The 27,156-nt window shown below is 31.7% G+C and overlaps 2 protein-coding genes across 2 annotated transcripts; one reads left to right on the top strand and one right to left on the bottom strand.

The window, feature by feature from the left end:
- Nucleotides 1–364: 364 nt before the first annotated feature.
- On the top strand, nucleotides 365–6,762 carry LOC105339890 (uncharacterized). The gene is made up of 5 exons (XM_020072078.3): nucleotides 365–949; nucleotides 1,173–1,365; nucleotides 2,393–2,709; nucleotides 2,957–3,217; nucleotides 3,304–6,762. Exons 1-5 carry the CDS (start codon nucleotides 481–483, stop codon nucleotides 5,256–5,258), a joined length of 3,195 nt encoding a protein of 1,064 aa, XP_019927637.2. The 5' UTR covers nucleotides 365–480; the 3' UTR covers nucleotides 5,259–6,762.
- A 412-nt stretch (nucleotides 6,763–7,174) lies between these two features.
- Nucleotides 7,175–26,446, bottom strand: LOC105339894 (carbohydrate sulfotransferase 15). Its single transcript, XM_020072073.3, has 9 exons — nucleotides 26,230–26,446; nucleotides 16,080–16,180; nucleotides 15,776–15,947; nucleotides 15,365–15,611; nucleotides 13,081–13,206; nucleotides 12,242–12,401; nucleotides 11,870–12,023; nucleotides 11,577–11,724; nucleotides 7,175–11,395 (listed from the first exon to the last, which is right to left on the bottom strand). The coding sequence occupies exons 2-9, from the start codon at nucleotides 16,103–16,105 to the stop codon at nucleotides 10,707–10,709; spliced, it is 1,722 nt and encodes a 573-aa protein (XP_019927632.2). The 5' UTR covers nucleotides 16,106–16,180; nucleotides 26,230–26,446; the 3' UTR covers nucleotides 7,175–10,706.
- Between the last annotated feature and the right edge of the window lie 710 nt (nucleotides 26,447–27,156).

Below are 27,156 nucleotides of genomic sequence, written 5' to 3'. Positions count from 1 at the left end.
TTCGCTGCACAATTTCTAGATACATATAGTCTACAACATTTTCGAACTTTGCTAAACATCATATCAATTTTTCCTCTCTTCAATTACTCGCTTTTATTAACTTTGGATGCATTATATGTGATTCTTGAGAAAAATACATTTTTGTGTAAAATCACTTTGTACAACTAAATATCATTGTATTGCGCTGAAACTCTAAGTAAAAAAGATGCATATTAAAATATATATCAGCAAATTTAATTGTTGTTCGCGTAAGGGATTTGACTTGGCCTTCTACCAGTTGTGTCTTTCCTCTTTGTTAATAACAACAAATTATATAAAGCCCAGTTTTTAATTTTTATTGTTGTAAGCTAAAACGGAAGAAATAAGGAAGATGTTGCACAAAAACTGTTGAACAAGGAAGTTTTAGGAGCAAAATTGAACTATCTCCAAGTAGGGAACATAAATTTCATGTAAGAAAATTGCTATCTAATATTTGACTGAATGAAAATGACATCGCTTAGAAATATAACACAATTCATTGAGAAGAATGTATGCAGAAATGTGTTGGATGGACTGTGGACACCGAATGATAATGAAGAGCAGTCCATAGAATTTATTTACACAAATTCATTAATGGAACTACAAAGTAATGAAAATGTGAAAGAGAGCACTAACAAAACATCAAAATCTGTTGATCAAACAGTTGAAGGTGTAAAAAACTTTCGTAAAGAAAATTCAGATGAACAACCTTTTTTGAAAACTGGACAGCAAGAACAACTTCCTCGTGATTGTGAAGTTGAAAAGAAAGAGGAACCCAGCGTAGGTATAATAGCAGACATAGATGACATAGACTATTTTGATAGCGATGAAGAGTTAATGGAAAAAAACGATGTGAACTATGCCGAAAAAGACTTGCAATTTATCTTTGATGGAGTGATCACGAAAGCCGACTCTAGTGAAGGAAGATATAGTAAGTAATATTGGTTTTTTTTCATTTCTTAGTAAGACATTTTCACTTATTATTCCCATTCAAGATTCAATTTTATCATTGGATATTTTTTAGATTCTTTTTTTAATATAAAATTTGATTGATTTTTCTGATTCTTAATTTGTAACATTTGCCTAATTAAATAGAGACCGATTTTGATTAATGTATGTAGCTATGTAAAATTTTATGATATTTCTTTTCATAGGTGAAGGTTTAGACAAATATAAAAACATGCCGATTTATAAAAGATCAATACAGAAGTTTGCCAGTGATAACGGTTTTGAAATACATGACATTATTCCTGACGGAAACTGCATGTTTCGGTCGCTTTCTGACCAGTTTATGATAAATGGATGCATGGGGTGCAGCGCAGAACATCTACGATATGTTGCCGTTCAGTAAGATTTGCTACTACGATACATAAAGGTGTTTAATTGATGAGGGTGGGTGGACAATATATTACCCATCAGATTACGAGAGATTTGCATAGATGTCTAGACAGGCACTTGTCTGTAGGTCATGCCATATGACTTCAGCTTTGGCGTCACGATCTGCATTCCATTCGATAACGTTCGGGGAATGTATTGAAGCGTTTGTGAATACAGTTATAGATTTTTTAAACTCCGTTAAATAGATGTGGTCTTTAATGCTAGTTTTACTGAATTCAATATCATCGAAATTTCTAGCTTTAAAGTTCTATATAAAGTAACTTTGAATATATTAATGGTTTTGAGACTCTTCCTGCTACGTATAAACAACTTAAAGAAAAAAATGCATATTGAAAGTCAATTTAATCGGAAAATATTTAGCGTAGTTTTGTTCGGGGGGAGGGGGTTAAATATTAATATGAATCAAGCTCGGGAAACCTGAAGATATATCCTAATTATATTGTAAATCGTGTTTTCTGACTATAAGAAATAATTACAAATGAGTCACAAAAATACCATATCAAAATAAAGTATTGAATGTGTCTATCAACATGAAATACATAAGATTTAAGGAAATGTTCACGTTATAAGTATTTTAACTGAATCAACAATACTGTTTTCCGTTTTTTATGGATACCTTAAGATTGCTGTGTACCTAAACAATTGAGATATAAGTGCAATTTCTTTATCCATAAATCAAATACCAGATAAATGCTTTAATTATTGTATTTTTGCTATTTCTTTATTAAATATTATATTAAAGGAAATCAATGAAGTTTTAGAGAACGAACGTTCAGTCCTTTAATTGTAAAGCATTAGATTTTAGGATAACATAACATAACATAACATAATCGATGTTAAAATAAAAATATGTTTTTGTTTAAAAAGCTTATATATATCAAGTAGATATTCTCTTGTGATTTGAATTTATCTGATAAATCATCATATTTAGAGATTCCTTATACTTTAATCAGAATAATATTTTTGGTTCTTTTAGATACTTACGGGAACACCCATTTATAGAGGAAAGTCATCATAGACAGTCTTTTCTGTGTAAAGAAACTTGGGAAGATTATCTCCAACGAATGTCAAAGGACAAAGAATGGGGAGATCATCTAGTTCTCCAGGCTGTCGTTGATGCTTTTGACATCCATATCACTGTAATTAATGTTTTTCAGTATGATGTTAGACGAACAATTCTTCAACCAGAGTCTAACGCTAAAAGAAGACGCATACGTATCTTCCTTGGACACATTGGAGAATTCCATTATTTGAGTCTGCGACCAAGGGACTGGCGCCATCACTGGCCTTTTAGTAAACTTTTTATTTCATTAAAATCCAATCGGAAAATACATACAAATATATAAATGAAATTAGATTAAATTTAAAATGATGCACGAGATCATCAAACTGTCTTAAATTCCTAATATTAGAAAACGCTACAGCACTTTATGTTTATAATGTTAATTACTCTAGTTAGCTAGTTAGGATGCCCAATAATACTAATTGTGATGTTTAAAACAAAAGGATTTATGGAGGGTTTTTTGTTGTTTTTTTGCAGAATCAATTCTGTGCAGAACACTTGCTTGTTCTCGACACTTCTCCCCGTCCGCAAGACTAGACATTATCAGAAACAAATTTGGAGAAATCAAAGCGGGTAAAACACTGTCGGAAGAAGAATATACAGACAGAATCGGAACTCACACTGAAAATTTCCGCACAAACAGTACCGAGTCCACGGATTGTTTTGAAGAAAATCATGGAGATAATATGTACCTTGATATATATTCTATAAATGAGTCAGAACTACAAGCAACGTCAGGTAAGACACAATTCCACGTTAATTTTTGAATTTGATTTGTGGGAAATGTAATTCAAACAACTAACACTATTTTAATTTAATTTTAGAAACTACAGTTAGCAGTTTATTAGATCCAATGAATATAGATGATGTTACCGGGATTCCGTTCTTCCATCTTTCTTATATATTTAAACAACTTTTTCTAAACCGTCTCATTAACCTGTACATAGGGATGAAAGTCCCGCTGTTGTACCATAATGTGTGTATCGTATTTGTCGGATCAAATGCAACAGGAACAGATGTTTATTTAAAAGATATAAGCAAATCGCAAGAAAAAAGGAGATTTTATAACTTACATCGTCAAAAACAAGTGCTATCAGCTGCCATTTGCCCGGTAGATATTCTTGTGAAACATAGTGATGTTAGCCATTACCCTAAAGTATCCTTTTATGCTGACTCTTCCAGGACTCATTCAGGTTATTGTCACATTAAGGTTCCTTATAACGAAGTTGTGACGCCTGGGCAAGATGTTGTAAAACGGGACAATGAAATTTATCTCAAAGATTTAAATATACCAACAGCCTCACCAAACTTAAATCTTCCCGAAAACATCAGTGTGAAATATATTAGTTTGTTGTGTGACACATTCCCCCCACATGCACAGGTATGGATGAAACGAGAGCGACAATTTTCTTTCCCTTCGGAAAGGCTTGTGCAACGAATTCTAAGTCGGAGATGTTTATTAATAAAGAAAGCACATCCACAGAGTAGAGATCCAGACATTGAGTGGAAGTACGACTTTTCATTAGCTGAACAAGAGATATTCATGGCTGGACTGACCGAACATCAAATATATGGATTCCGTGTGTTCAAAATCCTTACTGAAAATGCAACATTTCATATGTCAAAGAAATTAAAATATGGCCATTTGCTTGCTGTATATTTCAGAGCTTTGGAAGATATTCCTGTTGAATTGTGGGAAACAAATGTCAGTGGGTGTTTGCTCTTTGTCACAAGCTCCTTAGTAGCCCGTTTAAAAGCAAGGCATCTTCCTCACTATTTCATGCCTTCGTTTAACCTTGTAGAAAGCTTTTCACCAGAGGAGATCAACGAGATCTGTGTAAATATTGAATGTATCCGTATGTTTCCACTGACTGTTATACAAATAACAACTGAAAACCACGGTTATAATTTTGCTGAAAATTTGATAAGGATGGTTCTTAAAGACTGCAAAGATTTTAAAGAAAACAGAGATTCGATAACATTATTCACCGAAGCATTTATGCCAGGAACTGTCGGTTCCATGAAGGTGTACACCAGGCTTGGTTTTTACAACAGTGCATTAGATATATTCAGAAACCTCTGTGAGCAGATGCTCTTTCTCCGAATGTCGGACGGTGGCTGTGAAATTCCTAGTTGTCTTGACATCTTTGAGAAAATATTAGAAAGCTTTCACCAAAGATCTACTCGTATTATTCTTGCAAGATTATTTGACAAAAAATTTGCAGCTAATATTTTAAACAAAATCGTCGATAAGCGTGCAACATTTGCAAAAGATATCCTTCCCTGGAAACCATATTTTCAAATAGAATTGATGGAAATTCCAAAACAAATGGATACTGACTTAAACTCATTGGCAGATTATTTCTTTTCTTGTAGTATAAAAGAAATTGATAAAAGAAATGAAACCCTTGCAACTGCCACATTAGAAACAGCAATAGCTTGTGTGCAAAAATCTATTGAAATGGGTGCGATTAATAGTGATGAAATAGAAGACCAAAGTCTGAGAGAAGAAATAACAGTTCAAAAAGAACAGCATTTGTTAGTCCTTCGTGGGAAGCTGCGGGAGTTTTACATTTCTCTTTATGATATTTCACGGCTGTTCTTAACATTTTCCCCCTTAGATAAACACATGAACGATATTGAAAAACTATGCATCGAGCTGCCAGAAATGGCTTATAATGCCATTTACATGTTTATGTATTTGAATAAAGAAGAAAAAGCCAACGAGTACAGACAAAAAATTACGAAGAATAAAGGTAGCGATATGATAACACATTAAATTCTTCTTTAAAAAGACGAAACCTGATCTACCCCCGCTTTCAAGAGCAGACATTTGGCACTGTAGGTAAAATGCAGATGGTAAAAATTGATCAACTTGAATATGCTTTTTTAATATTGCAGTCCTAATTTAAAGGAAGAAAATTGAACTATATGATCCGGAAACGCTATGTTTTACACATTAGAGGTCCATGGTTGCCAATTCATTGCTCTTATTTACGAAAATATCGCTCTCTAAGGTTTACTTCCTTGTCTGTTTGAAAATATGAATACCACACGTAAATGAGTATACCATTGTAAATTAATGAATACCATGTGGAATTTCTCTTTGCATGCTCTATATATTGCCCTACTGGTAGCTCAATAATGCTTATTCTTTAGTGCTTGTAACTCACACATTTCTTCGTGCTTTAGAATTTCCCTCCATATCTGCATTCTAGCATCACAAATATATGTTATTAACTTATCATTATAAAAGATATATCTTGCAGATATCTCTCCTTATCAAAAAGTTGCCATTGGGTACTTCATTTCTAGGATGTTCTCCTTCAAATTGTACTTATTCAACTTTGCAGACAAATTATAATCAATCCACTCGTTATCTTAGAAATGGTTATGAAATTTTATGTTTTCCTGTTATTTTCAATATAACTTTTCTCCTTTTCCTAATTTTTTGGGGAACAGATACCGATCTGTTTTTTGTATTTTTTTTTTTTTTGCTGAACATTTTCCAAGATAATCTCAAAATAAATGGATATGATTTATCTGAATTAAAAAAAACGACCTTGTTGACATGAACAGTAAATAATTAGATATATTGACAAGCTATCATGTCAGTTACATCGCGACAGGGAAGGAAATACGTGATTTTAATTTTAATTAAAAGACTAGTGAGATTTATATTTTTTGTAATATAAATGTCATAACATTTGAAATTATTAAAAAACATATTAACCAAAATAAAAACCAATTTCACGTAAACTTTTATTTTAAAAAAATCCATAAACAATTGAAGCATAATGATATTTGATGCTATGCCTTCAGTTTGTTGTAATGTATTAAGAACATCAGAGAAAGTAGAAAACCTTTTCTTCTCTGTCATCACTATTTAAATGTTATTCATATAATGCAAAAACATATCCTGTCCTTAATTTTTCACCGCGGCATGGATTGATTTTATATTTGCCCCAATACACAATATTATTCAACACAATTTATGGTTTTCGCTTTATACTAGCAATGTTTATTAGATATAATCAATATATTTGCTCTAATTTTACACAACATTATAACGTTAAAAACAATCAGACCCAGCACATTATATACCATACTGATTGTCCAATTGTTCAATTGGTTTTTCTTGATTGTATAGTTGTTGTTTTTTTTTTTTATCTATTTTCGTTTGATTGGGCCTCCTGACTTTACATTGGCTTAAAATTTAATAGTATGTCACACTGTTTTTTAAAAGTATCTTCAAAATGATCAAAATGAAATAAAATGTTTGCAATGAGTGTTTTATGTGTTTTATTTACGGGTTGCAAACAATTATCGGTGTATTTGGGCTACAAGACCTAGATTTACCTGCCCAGTTACGCAGTATTTAGTAAGTCATTAAACGACAGAGTATACTTGGGCTACTTTGTTACGAGTTTCAACTCTAGAACTGATATGAACATCTTTAAAACACACATCAAATTTATCAGATTATGTATGTTGTACGTATATATTACTAATATAAGTCGTTTTGGAAAACACAAACAGATTTCAATTTAACTCTTCCTGCTTGAATCAAATTCTTATGAAAGCAGGAATCCCAAACTAAGCTGATGATTTTGTTTATATAACTCGACATCAATTATGAGTTACTTTCTACCTTAGTTAACTATATTGTTGACACCTGCCTTTACATTGTCATATTACACAAGTGCATTATGAAACATCCCTTTATCTTGAACACTCTAGCACGTTGTTGCTTATTACATCTAAGCATTTTCTTCCATTGCAAATTGAAAGATAACACATTATGCATGTATTATGTTACGTTTTTATTAAGAACAAGTATTCTGAGAGTATTGCATAAGCAATAAACGTCCCCTACCGTTTTATATTATTATTCTATAAAAGCTTCAAAGCATACATTTATTTCAAAACTATTATAAACGAGATGTTATTCTTTAATCAGAGATAAAAGAACAGAGGAAATTCAAACTACATAGTTGATATAGAAAAATTGGTAAAATAATACTCTTTATTATCTCCTGTAATTTCGCTAAGTCCATTAAGTAATTGCTGATAGAAATTTGTGAAAATAATGCACTGTTATGCAGAATATCATTTATTAACGTCTTCTCAGATTTCTGTACCCGGCCCCGAATCAACAGAGAAACCCCGATAACGAACCCGATTGTAATAATACAAAAAACCCCTGTCGATTATATTTGACACTATTTTACAGAACTTATTTGTTTGTTAGAAACAATAAAAAGAATGCTACAAGTAATGCACGATATTATTACTGACTACATACTTTCCTCTTTTATTCAATACACACCGAACCCGAATTCGAACCCGAACATTAAACAATTGGAACATAAAAAATTATTTTTCTCGAAAATATGTCAACCAGAGGCTACAAAAATGAAATGAAAACTTGATCTGTACTTTTACAATTTTGAAACTGTGCAGCAAATTTCATATTATTCCTCAAACGCATAAGAAAAAAAGTGTGGAAAACTGAAGTGGGACAGACAGACGGACGGACAGACGGACAATGGACCTCACGAAGCAAGGTAAAGTTATAACAGTATAGAATCAATGCGGGGAAAACGCAGACGCAAAGTATGTAAATGCGCAATGATACAAATAATATGTAAAAATCTATTTGCACATATTATATTCATGTAATGGAGGTGAAGGTCGGGGTGGAGACTTTGTTATAGCAAAAGTACATTTTTTCAGGGATTTGTAATGTGAAACACTGACATATTTATTCACTCGGGTTTTCTCGGGACTCATCTCACACCTTTTCAAATCAACCATCCTGACACTTTTCATGTCATTTAAGTGCAATGCAAAATCCCGGGGATTTAAGAAATAGATGAAGAATATAAACAACAAGTGCTTTCTTTGGCGGGATGTGAAAGTGGCGACATTAATGTAATTTTTTTTCACAAAGATTGCTTCCTTCATAACCTGCATCAAGCTTCAAGCATATAATTGTTTATATTTACATCTTTCTGTGAACAAATTATTAAACTAATCGCAAAAAGTAAGAAAAATTGATTATTGTTAACGTACATCAGTACATTAGATAAAAGAAACAGCCGATTCGATCGTCGTAAATGGGAACCTGAGTCTGACATCATCATGATTATTTCGTGCAGTCCGTGGTTTTTTCTTAGGTTGCTTGAGGTTTCGAATAATCGATAAACGGGGCGTGTTCATTTCGGTCATGTCAGTTTCCATTTGTACAATCAATTTTCGTACGAAATAAAGCGAATCAAACTTGGTTGATGTAAATTTATTGTCATAACTTTCATGAAAACTAGATGTTTGACATCGTCTTTGTATACGCATTTTATGATTGTCCATTGCACACCAAGGCGATAAATCGGAATATCAAATGAAAAATAATGATAAAATAGAAAAGTAAATTACATACCAAATTTATTACAGTTTAAATTGAATTTTTACTTATGTATGTAGAACATCTAAGTCCAAGGATGGTACCCTTTCAACCATTTTCTTAATAATCAATTTTTGAGTTCTGTCCCTATCATTAATTTTTTAGCTTCATCATTGAATGAAAAGATATTTACAAACTTATTAATGAAATATATTTGATCTCTTTTATTGGGTTAAAATGATGGACAAACGTTCGTAGTCAATGTTTAAAACTTAAACCAGTTGTTGTGTGAAAGTATTGCCCTATCTTATTCATAATGATTTAAAGAATTTGTTTTATGATATAAGAAAACTTTTTTATTTTGCATTCACGTTATTTAATTTGATTTTCATTAGTGGTCTTGATTGAAAATTTTTAAAACGATTGTTTATTTGAAACTATTACATGATGTTTAATTTCATGAGATTTTTTGGGGGAAGAGGGTGGTCGTTTTTGTTGTTCATTGTCATGGAATAAACGGTTGTCTTCCTTAACTCATATATTTGTTCTCATATAAGTTTGCATAATGATTTTTACTGTTTATTGCCTGGTGTCAAATGTGACAGTAGATTAAGATAGTATGGGACATTTGTCGATATTAATGTGCATTTAATTTCTTTATAATTAAAAAAAAAACTTTCACTACTTTAGAATTTTCAAATCTGAAAATATTTAACCGAAAAACAGCTTCTAAATAATGGAGAGGTAAAAATTGTAAAAACCTTAGCAGGATTCGAACTCATGGGTAACACATTTTTAGTGAAGCGTCTAAGCCACTGAGCTACGCTGATAGGTGGCAATTTTGGGAAAGAAACTACTTATATAATTACACTTGATTTTATTGGGTTTTTTTTTCGATAAACTATACGTCAAAAACATGGAAGTATCCCATACCACCTTAACTAGGGACAAACTATAGCTGTTCTTTTCCCGTTTTGAGAAAATTCCTTTAATTATGTTATCTTAATATAGCAAAAACAATTTAAAATTTTACAGTTTTCTTTCTCACTTTTAAGATTTAAAATTATGTGATACTTTCCTGGAATAATTGGATATAACTTTAATTGTCAATAATATTTATTCACTAAGTTGAAAGAAAAAGGCTTTTAATCTCCAGTATTTTTATAATAATTGTTAGACCATAATTAATCACCTAATTGTCTACGAACTTTTCCAATTTTTTTTCCCGATTACGACAAGAGCACACGGCGGGTGTGACCAGTCAGCAGAGGATGCTCACTCCTCCTAGGCGCCTGATCCTACCTCTATCTATTTGTAGGTCCGTGTTGCTCTGTTTTAGATTTGTATTTCGTGTTATGGATTTTTGAGATTGTTCACTGTTTGTTATTATCATTTTTTCATGTACACGTGTTGTTTGAAGCAAAACTTTCAAATCTATTTTCAAAACGTGATTTATACATGCTTCCGATCGAATAATTTTCTTAGTTAGGCAAGCTTTTTGGAAAGTTACTGGTGTGCGACCAGTTCTCGCCAGTGCATTGATACGTCATTTTATCAACCAAAAATTATAAACGAAAAATGACGTAAAAATGCACCTGCGAGAAATGGTTATCGGCGGGAAATGGTCGTACGCCAGTATTATTTTTAACAAATTTATTCTTTGTCAGAAACATCGATTTGAACCTCAGTGAACATAGACCTATTTATAGATTTCGAAAATTGAATTTAAATTGACTTTACCACTTAGTGGTATACCAAAAACCGAACTATTACACTTTCAACATCAATATTACATTTTGTGACATAGAAAGCGATTTATAAATGTCACAGTAGAAATCCTTTTTCCTGTAACACTGCAATGGTATTTTTCACTTTTCCCTCTTCTGCTTTACGCAGAGTGATTTCCCCGTTTTTCTTGTTCACCCTTGGCTTCTCTTTTGTCTTTTTCATCGACGTTTGGGTTTTCACTGTTTTTGTTTGATCAATCCCATCCTTCTTTAATACTTTTTTTTTAGGTTTTGGTAAGGTAGTTTGTCTATGGTGTAAAGTTGTTTTCAATTTTGTAACCTTAACTGTGGCCCTTTTGGCATCTTTTGAATGTTGTTCACTAAGTCGTTTCTCAGCTGCTGTAACTTTCCTTTCATTAGAAGCTTTCGGTTGATTTTTATTACTTTTAACCTGTTTTAAGGATGTCTTCGAAGTGTCTTTCTTTGTTAAACTTGTGTTTTTTATCATCGTGGTTCGTAGTTCAGTCTTATTTGAAAACTGAAGACGATTAATCTCGGGTTTATTTTCTTTTTCTTTCTTTGCAGGCTTAAACATGTAGGGCGTGTCATTCCACAAATATCTATCATCATTCAACAACAAGGCAAGTTTTTTATTCCAGTCCTTGAAAAAGACGTCTAGAATATCCCATGTTTCCTTTAGCATGGAACCTTCTTTGACCTTCCGTTTAGTGACATATTTTCGTTTGATAGTCAAAGTTGAATTAAAAACTTTTGTAGGAATTGTATCTTAAAAAGATAAACAACAAATTATCGAGGCAAGACTTGGTTAACAGAAGAAAATGCAATCCATCTCAATAAAAATCATTGAATTATTTTTCACTGAATTTTAATTTTAAATCATAAAAAAATTCACCTTCATTTAAAATGTATAGATGGATGATTAATAAGTATTTTGTTTCTCTCATACCTACTTCCAGAAATTGGAATAATCTTTGAAAAGTATATTTCATGTCCTTTTGATAGTCCTCGTTTCTAAAAACAAAAATCTGCTTCAATGGAAATACTTCAAGCCATTCTTGTAGATGAAGGTAATATAAACTTGCCGTAAGTGGAACCTAAATCATAAAAGTAAAATTGAAATCTAATGCCATTCCAATAAAAAAAACTTTCACTGTTTTTGGTTGTTAATAAAACTTATTTGAGGCTCTTATTATTGCTGCTTGGTCTTACACGAGTAGAGTACAAGTTTTAGACACTTACATGATGTTTTTGTGTCATATTTCTTCCGTACAAACATGCGCGATAACTGTAGTTTCCAGTACAGTTTTTCAGAAGTTCTATTTCCTTTACTACGTCATTGTGAAACGACTTAGCAGAGTCCCCATATTTTCCATGATAATAATGACTGTATAACCTATTGTAACAAAACAAAGAAATTGTGACCATTTTTGCATTTTGTGAACATTGTTGTATTAGATAAAATTAATGTGCAGACAGTTTATACCAAAACATGTAATAACATTTTTTATATACATGTACAAATAAATCGGTCAGATAACTATTACCTGGTTCTATTTTCTAAGATTTTTCAGTTTTATGGAAGAGAATGACTTTTCTTTTTATAATATATACCTTTCTGCTGGTTGTCTGAGCATCAATATCAGTTTAACGTTTGGTTGGACATGTTTGACTAGATGTGGTGTGATGAATGTAGGAACGTCTGCTGTCGGGTCATTCTGTGGAATTTCCCGCCAATCACTGTGATCCCAAAAATCCATGGGATCAGCGTGTCCTATAAATAGAAAAATTAAACGCCAACGTGTTAATTTACAATGAAGTGAGCTTATCACCATTTTGATAAACTCTTAAACACTTTGATCATTGGTGCAAATTAAGCTATATAAATTAGCAGGTAATTATTATTTTAGACTATAACAAATATAATCATATAAATCCTGGTATTGTTAATTCTGTTGATTTATTTTTTACAACATTGAATTCTCAAAGAAGCTTATAGTCATTTATATAATTACGTATATCTATCCCGAAAGTGAATCCCTAAATGCTTATCACAAAGAAAACACCTGTGAATATCTGACTTTGCGGAAATAATAAATTGATGCAAAAATTGAAAAAAATTATCATAAATCAACCCTCTCCAAATAATTGACAAAATTACTATACCTAAAGGCCTTTAGACAATAATTTATATTGGCCATATGCATATTTCAACACCATTTCACATACAATGCTTTGAATAAACAAAATTAATGATGTGAAACAATTTCTTTCAAATATGTTCCAATTGTGACTGAACGGCAAGAAAGTTGATTAAAGAGTTAATCGACAAATCATATTCTTGGGGAAAATAGATATTACTTGATTATTCAAAATAAACATTCAAATGATTTGTGAGAACCAGTGTTTTATGACACTGGGCTGAATCAGTTTGAGAGGTATGTTCCTTTTACCTGTTATCACATTGGAGTATTCTGTCATATCTTCAAGTAAGAGTTGGGTTTCTCCGATTTTCTCAGCATTGAAAAATTGAGTAAAATTATAAAGTGTTTCTTTAACATTTGCATGTCCAGGGTGGCCTTAAAAAAATGATGAAATGCATATTATACCTTGAATAAATTGATAGGCACATGCTCACTGCCAAAATTGCGTAAGAGGAGCTTAAAACCTTAAAATACATCTGTAGCTTTTGTATGAGGTATGAGTGGTTGCCAGATTATATTATAGACGATCGGCGCAAATAACAAGACAGATAACATAGCAGATAACAATATTTAGTACATGTATTTACACAATAAGTCTTTTTGTTTATGCAACAAAGACATTTTCTCAATAAAAAATAATTTTAAGCTTTATCTTTGCAACGAAATTTTCTCAATAATAATTACTTTTAAGCTTTTATCTTTGCAAAGACATTTTCTCAATAAAAATTACTTTTAAAGTTTTATCTGCTCATTTAATGATGAAGCTTTGTTAATACTGTTACTACATATGTATATCTTTATGGTGATAATAAGTCATAAACTTAGCCCTTAAATAGTATCAGCAAAAACTAAATCAAAGTACTCAAGTACTGAGGGGAGTTGATTTTATCGATTATTGTTCATTTTAAAATCAACGATATGTTACTTTGCTTGGCAAGTAGTTTATAATCTGTCTTTGAATTACGCACATTTTTATAATATGAATTCTCGGACTTTTCCGACAAGAATTTTGAGGAAAACCCCGTATGAATCGTGTTGTGTAATGATTAAAGATAGAATTGATTCCATCAAACTATGTATAAGTAATCGAAATATGGTTGAACGAGACTTTATTGAACTCTGGCGTATGAATACATACCACTGAATAATATACCTAAATTGTTCGTACTATTTAACATTTAACTATTTTCAAGGTATTCATAAATAAGTTTCTTAAAAACCCATGCTTCAAAATACATTACATCGAATTTATCGATTACTTTGAAGAACTAAATCTTGTCAGCGGTGATGATTTGTGCTTAGGTCCAAACACTGTTTCACTTTCGGTTTGCCAGAGTAACTGCATAGGAGAGTTGATTAAAATCAACTCCCAAAAATACCCTCATTTGGTGACGTTCCAGCATTAAAAACGAACAATAAGTATATTATATGATGAAAAACTAGCATATCCATATCAAGAGAATTTGCATTTGAAGAATCGGCATAAAATGAAAAAAATCACATAACGTAAATAATACAGAAAGTCAAAATTATGTTATCCACAAGAACCACTTAAGGACGTTGGATCCTGCAATCAAAAGTCTTAAAGTTTTTTTCTAAAGTATTTTTAAAAAATCTACAATCTTAGCTTAATCAAAATTCAAAACAAATTTTTGGGGTCTACATGCTTCATTCGTCGCTACGGTGTATTTAAAATGACCTTTCTGCACTGAAAGTTCAGATTGCACATAAATCGCTCTTCCCTCTATATTTTATAATTGGAATGAACCATGGCATCAAATACAAATTTATACTATTTAAAATAAATAAAATTAAAATTATCATCAAGAAAAATGTTACAATTCCTTCACCTAATTGTTATTTTGACCTTTTTGCACTGATAAAACGCTATTTTTATCCATTACCAATTTAACATGTAATGAAATTATTTAAAAGTCTCAAACTTTTTCTCAAATTATGATAAACTTGTCAAAAAAGCTTAAAATTTCTATTATGTAAAATCTGGGATATGGCATGAAATAAGCTGATTTTAGGATAAAATTGGAATTCATTTTTCTTTGAATTTTATGAATTATAAGTTAAATTTGCCAATGTATGACGATAGAAATATTTAAAAAAATTAAAATTATGTTTTTCGTAACAAAATGAAGATATCCTAATGCACAAACTATCTGGAAATATTGTTTGAACTGAAAATAAGGAAGCTTAAGTGACGGTACTCCAAAACAATTGAGTTATGAAAAATGTTCATTTTCTTCTTAAAAACCTTCCGCCACAAAACATAGTCCCATACTAAACTCTGTAAATATGTAATTTTTTCTTTACTATTTCATTTAAGATAGTTTAATTGGCATCATAAAATTTGAATATATGAGTAGAATCATAATATAATACATATTTTCTAGAGTAGAGGTGACCCAAAATGGCTACCCAAAACACAGGAACGAACCTCTTTAATAGGCGTTATGACAATGTTCTGTGAAAAGTGTCCTTTTTTCACAGAAGCATGTGAAAATATATTTTAAATATATACCATTTTTTCCGTAACGGCCCCATGACCAGAATGTTGTTTCTTTGTGCAAGTCCCCCAAGTTTTCCAAAATTTGTGGATGCTGGGTCAACCGGGAAAAAAGATCCGTCGTCCCGGACTTACACACGCCGAATAGATGAAAGTATGGAAGACATCGAAGAACGCCATTTTTGTACGAAGAGTTCACACCATGTGTTTCTTTCTCAAGCCAGCACGGATTTTTGAAGTTCTTCACAAACGTTTTTCTCTCCTACATCAACAAAATAATAACTTTTTTAAGATTTAGATTCTGTCGGTCGATATCATGCCTTCCTCGACTCTATCAAGTTGCACGAAAAAAATTATTTGTAGTGTGAGCAGCAATGCTGAATAATATCTAAGAGTGTTTTAACGAAAAAATCAATGCTAGTATACCAAACATAGAACATCCTCTGCAATTGTTTTTCGTGTGCTGGGACAGGTGAAGTTTGGCATTCTCTTCTGTTGTTTATAGTTGTAGGAGAAGATGGATACTCTGCGATAAATTAATGGACTGAGACTCACAAGGACACAGAAGAAAAAGCACACCTTTACTAGACATCTCCATCTAAAAATGGAAAATAGAAAATGTGGGCTTTAAAGTATAAAATGGCGTGGCTCTGCAATCAAATCATATATATATATACAAGCCTTGGACGAAAGAATGCATAAAAACGCGTTTGAAAGGAAACAATTTTACCTGCAGAAAGAGTGTACTTTTCTCATCTTGATTTACATCCTACCATTGAGTGTCAAAATCAAAATGGTTGGGAAATGTCCTGATATTGATTGCTTTTACATCTGAAAATTAGATTATTATTTTAAGTAGATCATTTTCTTTATGTTAGTTCACTCGAGTTGAAAGCTCAATTTATCTATTTTTGATCACCTTCTGTATGGTTTCTGTCTGCTTGATTGTATGTCCGTCCGTCTCTCAGTCCGTCAGTCTGTCTCTCTGCCTCCCTGTCTGTCTGTCTGCCTGCTCTGTCTGTCTATTTGTTCAACTGTAATTTTTTCACATTTTGACATACTCTCAAGAACTACGAAGCCAAGACCAGGACAAGTACTGCAATTTATATCAATATACATATTCTCAGCATAACCATCGTTTAAAAGGGAATACAAAATTTGATATAAAATCGCTGCTTAAACGACCGAACTATTTCCAAGTTGTTATGAAAAAAGACATAGTGTGAATCAAACGACAAACAATGGAAGCATAAAGAGAAAAATGCGTTCGAACGTTTTATGAACATGCACATAATGAAGAAAATACAATTTTGATTGCATTTATTTGATATACCTATATATGTTCCAGTGATAGATTATTTAGAGATTTTGACAAAATAAAGATGAAACAAAGTCAGCGACTTATGATAAAAAAAAATGTTACATGATAACAAGTTACCAGGCATCCGGATATATTCTGTATCCAGGAAGATTTATGTATATTTCTCTTCTTGACCTCCTCTTAAATTACGCCTCAAATCATTACACTAGTACATTATGCAGTGAGAAAACATATTCCTAGAGGATTGATGTTGTTTGACTAAAGTGATCACCTAATCACGATCAAAAATTAAGGTTTTATGATTTTTTTTAAAAAGCTTGAGCCTTCTGTAAATAAACATTTACAATAAAAAAAAATACCTAGAGGTTTTTAATAATCGTTCATCTTAAAACTGAAAACATATTAACTTCCTATATTGGTGATTTGTAATAATGTATTATGTATGTAAGGAAATTATATATACGAGTCACATTCATAACGCTTTTCGTTTTGTTTAAAAAAACTACACTTGAGTTTAATATAAATAAGAAGGAAATATTAAATACAACTATGGTGGCATATTTCTGCCCCTTCTGTGCAAGTTATTTTTCTATTAATTATGTTGACATGCAAGATAAAGATGTTGACATGCAAGATAGTTATGTCAACATGCAACATAACTATGTTTACATGCAAGAAAACAGCAATCAAATAAGATGTTTTAAAAATATCAAATACCGCCAACATGTGACATCCAAGATGCTAGATACGCTACCTATTGATGTCAACATGCAACTTATTTATGTTAACATGCAACTTCTTTATGTCGATATGCAACTTAATTATGTCGACATGCAACTTAGTTATGTTAACATGCAAGATAAATTTGTTGACATGCAACATATTTATGTCGACATGCAACTTAGTTATGTTGACATACAACTTATAAGTTGCATGTCAACATATTTATCTCGCATGTAAACATAACTAAGTTGCATGTCAACATATTTATCTCGCATGTCAACATACGTAAGTTCCATGTTGACATAAATAAGTTGCATGTCGACATAAATAAGTTGCATGTTGACATAAATAAGTTGCATATCAGCATATTTATCTTGCATGTTAACATAAGTAAGTTGCATGTCGACATAAAAAAAAGTAGCATCTAGCATCTTGGATGTCACAGGTCGGCGATATTTGAGATTTTTTGAGATTTCCTATAATTCCTATCTGATTGTAATTTTCTTGCATGTCAACATAGTTATGTTGCATGTTGACATAATTATCTTGCATGTCAACATATTTATCTTGCATGTCGACATATTTGATAGAAAAATAACTTGCACACAAGGGGCAGAGATATGCCACCATATACAACACTTGTTGTTTTGTTGTCAACTTTCATGGAAAGTTATAATGAATAATTTCTCCGAAAGACAAAGGGAATCGATTACATTTAATCTTGATTTAACTTTTAAATTGAACACGACGCCATACATATTACGCGAGAAGTTTATAAGTGTTGTAAAAACATAACGGTACCTGTGCATGAGTTTCGGGCTTGTGAACCGCATATCACAAGTTTAAATTTGCATGCGTTTCATTTTGAACTTTTGAAACTATAAGTGTTTAAATACAAAATTGTATATATTTTCGCCTTATGACTTACATGTGATATATATACTTCTGATGCATTATGCTACATTGAATCTTTTCTTATCAAGTAAATTTCTGTTGATTTGAGGAACTATTCAAAGGTGTAGTGAGTCAGTTTAACACAAGTACCTTACGCCTTCCATTGGTTATTCACTAAAGTACATGAAGCAAAAAAATTCTCTTAAGCTTTCATTATCTTTTTGATCACAATTTTTAATTTTAAATGCATGAACAATGAACTCGAAGAAGGTAAGGGAAAAGGAGGAGGTAGTCCTCGACTCTCTGCAAGTTTGAAAAGCAATCTCAATTAGAAAAACATCTTTGACTGAAATAGATAAGGAAATGGGAATGATTGGACAGGACTTGAAAGATGTTAAAAACGAACTGGATCTGTTCATGTTTTACAAAATTGTTTGCACACACATATACACTCAGAGAGAGAGAGAGAGAGAGAGAGAGAGAGAGAGAGAGAGAGAGAGAGAGAGAGAGAGAGAGAGAGAAAGAAAGATGGGGTTACACGTGTAGTTTTCTGCTTAAACAATGTAGTATATTAACAAATCAACTTTCACACAAAGAGTGTGTAAGAATTATATTAAACGTTAAAAATAACTGTAAAATACTTTATTGTCAAAGATATTTCTATTTTCTTTTGAGTGAAAAACTTTTATCAAGGAAAGAGCACTGGTGCAGCTCGCGGGCTGATTTGATTGACAGGTGTAATACGTGGACTGTAACTGCTATGTTTTGAATTCTATCAAAATGTCATTACTATAAAGGATAACTTATTAGTGAATTACAAAAGAAATGTACCCTCCCCCTCTCTCTCTCTCTTTCTCTCTCTCTCTCTCTCTTAGTTTCTTCAAACAAATGACGTCTAAACAAAATGTTTAAAGTGTCCGATAAAGATGAAGTCAAACATTTATTAGGGAAACTTTCAAAACAAGAAACATGTTTTGTCAAAGAAATGAAAAACACTTCTCTAGAAATTTTGAATCGATTCTTATTAAAAAAAAATAAAATTTAAAATAACACAAAATATAAAACTAGATATTATTCCATTTCAGAAAGTACAATTGTTGTCATCATGTAGCTATTTAGTTTTGATTTCGTTGAATAGAGTAAGTATAATAGTATGTCCCAAATTATTGCTTCCATCACTTTTTGATGATTTTTAATTTAAAAAAAACCACATACCTGTAAAAGAAATACATGTACAGTTGAAATCGATGAAAGGGAAAATATCCAAGATATATTCATTGACAAATTATCTCTTTTCAATCATAAAAGTTTACAGGAACGAAAACAAATTTCTTACGGAGAGTTATAATGGGAAATGTTTACATCTTTTCTCCATTCGCAAGTTCTCGGGACACCTCGCGCAATTTTTCAACGTTATCATCCGGGCTATTTCATGGCTTATACAATGCAAAATCCCCGTAGACTTTCTATTTTCGGATGTGTATTGAAACCTGAAGCGGTAGAGGGGATGTTTCAAAACAGATAATCTAGACATGTTTCATATTAGTGGATTAACGTTGTTTGAGCACTAAGGTTTTTATTATTGTTGAAATATCAAGCGAAAAGTGAATAATAAAAATCATCAAAAAGTGATGGAAGCAATAACTTGGGACAGACTATAATCAGCTTCTCATTCAGTGTCGATAGCATTGTTGACGTCGATAACAATAGTTAAAAACGTTATAGTCGCATGTGAAAGTGTCTAATTTTAACGAAAACTTCTCATGAAACATCATATCGTAACGCATTTGAACGAGCGTTCCATGTTTAGCGCACATTAGTGACGTCATAATGATCGAAAAATTGCACAACATCAATAACGCAAAGACGTTGAAAATATCGTAAATTATGCGGCCAAATAATGTCACTACCGTATCTGATTCTAATGTATATAAGTAGGTTAGCTAAAAGAAACGGCCAAATCGTCTTCTGTGAGACTTTGAGTCTGACATCATCATGATTATTTCGTGCAGTCCGTGATTTTTCTTAGGTCGCTGTTGGCTTCGACCAATCGATAAACAGGGCGTGTGTGTCAATTTCAGTTCCGTCAATTTCTTGTCAGTTTCAGCAGCTGAAGATTTCGACCAATCGATTAATGGGGCGTGTAGATTTTAGTCTGGCTGTTTCTATAGAGCTATGAATTGACAATAAGTTTCCATAAGAAATAGAGTATATATAACACTTTGTATATGTAAATATAGCAATATGATTATATGTACATAGATACAGTATGTTGTTGTTATTATTATTTTATTATTATGTAGTAGACTGAACTCGTCGGTCTGTAAATCCGACATCTGCGGTAAGGCTACGGTTTTGCAGCAATTTACCTTGCTTCTTCAACACACAGGCAGAACATTTGATAGCACATACACAAATATCATGTTTTGTCTAAAATAACCGTATATATATCTCGTACCCATATCGACAAAAAATTATTTGATGCACGATTCTGTTAGTTTATGCCCCAGTCACACATTCACGGATCAACTCCACGGTTCTGCTACGGAATATTTTCAATATTTTCCACGGTTGACACCGGAAAATCTAATGATCGTAAATTGATACGAAGTTAGTACGAATGCACTTAAGCATTGAATCATTATTTTTTGAAAGATGTGGTCTCATAACTGCAACGGTGTGTGCATACAAATTGAATAATGCACGCTAGCGCGTTATGAAAATTTGTTTGCACACACCGTTGCAGTTATGAGACCACATCTTTCAAAAAATAATGATTCAATGCTTATATCTACGTTTTTAAACATGTTTTCCCTTTCTGCAAATATATATTTATTTTTAAAAATGTCTGCCTTATTCAACGAGTAATGCGCAATTAACGGAAGAGCCACTGGAACAGTCGAATTATGCTGACAAAAATAGTCCACAGCGTTTTAAATCATTGTAACACAATTTGACTTTTCATTCTGTAATCTGATGAATTTACCTTTGGTATACTAGAACAATAATCAACTGAAGTTATTTAACAGTTAGACAATATTCACAACAATGAAATATTAATCAGCGTAAGTATAATATCAGGTCGTAGTCCGGTTTGAAGTCGCGAGGAAAGTCAGTCATGTTCTTTGAGAAATACTGAATGTATTCATACGCACCAGATTTGGTGTTTGGGTCTTCTGTGTTATGCATAAATATCACTCAAATCAATCAATGCAATTTAATAGGGAAAAAGAAAGTAAATGTAAATATTACGGAATGGATACAAATTGATACATACGAATTACGACGGATTTACACGGAGTTAAAACGGGCTTCAACGTTCCTAAACGGTTTGGTAAGTTTTACTAAGGAAGTGCAACGATGATTTCATCCGTAGTGGAATGTTGAACATGTTTGAAAATTATCACAGCTATACAAGTACTGCTACGTTTGGATACTTTAACAGTCGGAAAAGCCACTGGTCAATACATACCGCCACGAATGATGCCGAATCGCTTCCGTAGCTAATCCGGTGTAACGAAGAATAATGACCGGGGGTCATTTTTCGACGTAGAAGAATGACCCCCCGGTCATTATTTTACGCAGAAAAATGACCCCCCGGTCATTATTCTACGTAGTTAAATGACCCCTTTGCCTGAAGAATAAGTGTCATTTCATAAAAATGAGCACACTTTACATGAAGAAAAGTGACCCCTGTAGAATAATGACCCCCTTATAGATTAAAGTTTTTTAGTATATTTTTTTTATTATTTGTGAAATAGTCTTTACAATATTGTAATTTTTACTGCAGTTTACAGAAAGTAACAAAAATTATAATTCATATTTAAATAAATTTAAAGTGAAAGAAGGGGTATATCTTAGAAAACAAAAATCCTTCCGTTATAACAAGATACTGACGTATTGTATAGGGGTATGGTTTTCATCTTAACGAGTTAAATTTACATGTATATATCCCATTATAACACATTAAAATTATTTTGAAATACAAGACACTATAAAACAAAACTCTGTTTATTGGCGATAAAAGAGTAGACTCGACATTGTTCATGAATTATACTTACATTGACGATTTCCCCCTACTACAAACTACTAGGTGTGCAAGTACATAACCCAGAATAAATGATGAAACCAAAATTATAAAAAGTTTACCCCATTGTTAGGCATTATAACCATCCTGAAGTTAGCAGCCACTTATAGCAGCCATTCAATAAGGAAAATCGTCAAAGTACTGAGAGTACTCAAACAGAAAATATATTTTACTTTATCATCGGTATCTAATATCAAGATGATTAATATATCAATAGTTTATGGTAGCATTGACAACTTTGGAGGCAGTAAAGTTCGTCTGATCAAAATCAAGGGGGGATATAATCCTTCAAAATGAGCCCTTAACCCCTTATCAACACTTTTAGAAATTATCACTTATTATATTCTATCAGTGTTTATTATCTATATAAGATTTACTATAGTCAGGTACTCTTCACACATTTGCTATAAGAAAGTATATACATGATCACAAATACATTACAACAAATGTTTAGAATACCGATGTATATGTATGACATGTATATGTTCGTAACAGAAAACAAAACTAACGTAAAATGACTTTTTTAAGGCGTAATATCCCTCCGATATTAATTTTAAATATATATTTTTTTTTAACAATTCATTTTGATTTTCATCAAAGTCAGTACCTAGAGATTCCAATGAAACAAAGTTAAAGAAATTGAGCCTTGATAGATTTCTCCAAAATTGACATTGTGTGTAATCATGATATTAAGAAAATTAGACAAAGAGATTAAAAACAACAAAACTTTATTATCGCATCATAAAATTTAAATTATTAAATGTATATGAAAATAATATCTTGTTATATACAAAGTCAAATCATCTTACAAAACATAGTGAAGCGCTGCTTTATGGTTCAGATGAGCACTTTGTTGTTCAGGTTTGTAACAAAAACTGCTTCAAACAGCAATAGTTATCTTTCTTTATCATGCACTATTGAAGGTTTTACATACAGGTTTTACATGATACTTACAGTATATGATAATTACAATAGTTTTTAAATTTTCATTAAAAGTTTCTTTTTTTAAAATTGGATAAGATAATAGAAAATGGATCCATATGTTTTAGAATGAAAAGAATTCAAACCAGAGCTTTTTGTTATATATAACACATAAAGGGAATCAAATGAAATCAAAGATTTTCTATTAATCGAAAAATCTCAATATAGGAATATACATTATCTTGAAGAAAATGGGATATTGTTCTTTTTTTTAAATTCTGTTTTCCCATATCTGATCTTTTAGAATAGAACAACCTGAATCAATTTTAAACATTTGAATTGTTATAAGTTTCAAATAATGATGACTAAGTCTAGAGTTTGCAATTGTCTTAGTATATTTTTTCCTATTCTCATTTATTTACCTTGGTGAACGAGCGATTAAGATATATCTATATAAGAAAATACATGTATATCATTCTTTGTTTGATAATTCATTTACCAATGAATATTGCTTATAATATTACAACAATTACGACAATTATTCTTTCATGATTGTTGTTCGTTAATTATCACACAATTTATTTCCTCAATGTACATAAATTTGTTTTTCATTTGTTTTCTTTTTTTAAATATGGAATGACTTTGCAACAGTAGCACCACCTGCACAGACGTGCCGACCTGGCAATTTGTTATCGATGCAATTGTAAAATCGCGATATATCAAGTTCAGCAAGCTGTGCATACATTTTTAAATGAAATATCGTCTTTAAATAATAAAGATATATAATATGTTGTTAAGAATGATTCATGGTAAAGAAACAAGTATAGTTCAGCAGATTTCTAACAAGTGCAGCGTTATTTCCCGCCATATATCGACGAGAGTAGAGACTTCACTGTTAACAATCAATTTGTGGCAATGTATGTGTGTTTGTGTGTGTGTTTGCTACGGATATGAAAAAGTATATACAGCGATATCTGTACAAGTTCGGTGTTTATAACATCAAAATCAACTGAACAGAGTGAAAATTCCAGTAATTTCAAAGTCAGATACCTTGTCGGGATACTGGGTAACCTATTTCTATTCTTGCTTACATCGGGGGTCATTTTTCTTCACGTTTAACATGAAGAAAATTGACCCCTGGGTCTTTTTTCTTCAGAATAATCCAATTATTCTACAGGAAGGGGGGTCATTATTCTAAGTCGAAAAATAACCCCCGGTCATTATTCTACGGGGGTCATTATTCTTCATTACACCGGCATTTAATCCGTGAATGTGTAACTGGGGCATTAAACATCAAAATCATGAGTTAAATTCAAAAAGTTTGCCGTCACAATTTCATTTAAAATGACTACAAAAGGCCACTTGATTCAGTTCTTGTGGGCAATTTGCTTTTCTTTAATTTTAAATTTAAAACTCAAGACACAATTCGCGAGAATTCAGTCGGAAACAGCTTCTCATTGCAAAGCTTTTCCTTCTTATGAATTCTAGTTAGTAAGAGAATTCACCAATTTAACTGTATTCCAGTAAACATGCAAATATAATCTCTAGTTTGTATTTACGTTCTCATGTTTCCCTAGTAACACGCACATACAACAATGCATCACCGCATCTCTTATTCTTACGCATAGTGAACAAAGAATAAATACTAGCTTTTTCTTTATAAATGTACTGGAAAAACAAAGTAAATTAAGTACACAAGGGCTTACGAACTTACACCTGCAAAACGTTGTTTAATTAAGTTTCATAAACACTTTTTATGCTTCAAAAATTTGTCAAAGAACACACTTTTTAATTTACTTTGCCTTTTTAAAATGTTAAAGGCATTTTTATAAAACTACCTTATATCTCATTATTATGAGGGTATATTCAGTTTTCAGCTTTTTATGAAGAATAGTTTTTTCAGAAAAAAAGTTCATATTTTTATTAAAGAACTGAAACGTTCCAAGAAAAATTTGGGGTCTTTGATATATCTCTGTACCTAAAAAAAAAGATGGGTGCCCTGTCCTGTATTGATATAACAATGCAAACGTAAGCATCGGGGAGGAAACATGACTTTTATGTCGTTAAATTACTTAATTTGAACTACTGGTTTTTTTTTAAATACCAGATGATTCTAAACAATCTGCCTAAGCCGTGCATTTCCTGCACACATCATTAAACACATTGCTTGATTAACTTTGTTTTTTCTCGTAGAGAACTTTACAGGCTACCCTGTAACTTTATTTGTGAAGAATAAAGATAAGATCGATTAATTTTGCTACAGGGATATTTTTCTTAAAATTATTAATTTGATACGGTAAGCAATTATTATTTTTTTTAAAAGTCATAATATTATCTTAACTGCTTACTTTTTTATTTTACCAGATTCTCCCAATTTTATAGTTACCTTATCATAACATGTCTCTAGCCAAATTCATTATCTGCAGTTTATTTTGAATGAATATTCGTAAATGAAGCATTACATAAGAGAGACATTACAGTGGACATTTTACTGATGATTTCTAAAAAAACTTTGAAGTATTCTATCATATTTCTGTAACTAAATGATAGATAATAGATTCATAAGTATCTTCCACTGAAAAAGGGTGTTGCCCTTCGTCTTAAAAATATTGAATTCCCATTCACTAAAAAAATGCCTCGTGTCAAGTTTAATTGAAATTGACAGAGTGGTGCTAAAGAAGAAGTCAAAAATGGAATATGTACTAAGTTTGCAGAAAGACAGGCAAATAGACAGACAGACGCCAAACAAAAGTGATCACAAAAGCTCACTCGCTGGACAAAATTAATCAGAAAAGCTCACTTATTAATAAGCTTTCACCTCAGGTGAGCTTAAAATAAAAAAAGACACACACACCTCTTCCCCACATAATCCCTCCCATATTAAAAAAACCCCAAAAATTCAAAACCGTGCAAAAAATTCAGAATTCGACAAACCTGTTCTGTAGCTGAGGTTTACACCGTGTCCGTGGAATTTTGTAAATCATGAAAACTCCCGGTTTTTTTTTTTTTTGGATATCAGATAATCCCGATTTAAACAACTGTCGTAAGGTGGTTATTTACTGCACACTACGTTAGGCATCCTTAATTGCTGTTTAGCTCAGATTTCTCTCTTTTGGACACCGACACGCACCCGGACGAGTTCATATGTGCAACAAAGCTTATACCAGCTTGTTCTTTATTAACGTACTAGCTATTGAAGAAAACAGTGTTCAAAGAGTCAAATTAACTAGCTTGAGTATTTGCGAAGTATCGTTCATCAATAAAGTTTGATTTTTTAAATACATACCGTTTATCAAAGAAGACATTCGATCAGTCACATTTTTTTTTCATTTAATTGACTAACATAACGTATATAATCTCAGTTGTCAAATTACACCATGTGTGCAAAACGATTTCCTGACACAATAAATAGTCTGTGTCCATTCACTTTATTAAGGTCTTCTGCTTGAGCGGGAGACCTTACTATTATTCTGAAAAAATTTCAGATTTCTTATTATTTTTTTTTGTAGACGCCAACTTTGATCCTAAATATCTCGCTTGATTGTTTACCGATTGTTTTGAAATTTTTAGGTCTGATCACATGCCGTGCAATGTTGTCGTTTCATATTTTACTTGATGAAAATCCCCATGCAGTTTTGAATTATTCCCCTTTTAGTAAAATTTAATGACTTCTTTTGTCAGATGGGTTTAGCTTTAAAGATGGGCTGGTTTGGAAGCTGGTTTGGAAGCTGATACATTGAATTTGTGCAACATATATTTCATTTTTTATTTAAATGCAAATAAAAGGAGTGGTATAGGTGTTGAAACAAAGGTTAGAAAAAAAAATGCAAAAAATTTTAGTTTTCTACCTGATAATAATTT

Source organism: Magallana gigas, chromosome 4 (genome assembly GCF_963853765.1).
Source record: "Magallana gigas chromosome 4, xbMagGiga1.1, whole genome shotgun sequence".
NCBI lineage: Eukaryota > Metazoa > Mollusca > Bivalvia > Ostreida > Ostreidae > Magallana > Magallana gigas.
Note: the sequence above shows the minus strand (reverse complement) of the source record. Positions and strands in the feature narration are given on the sequence as shown.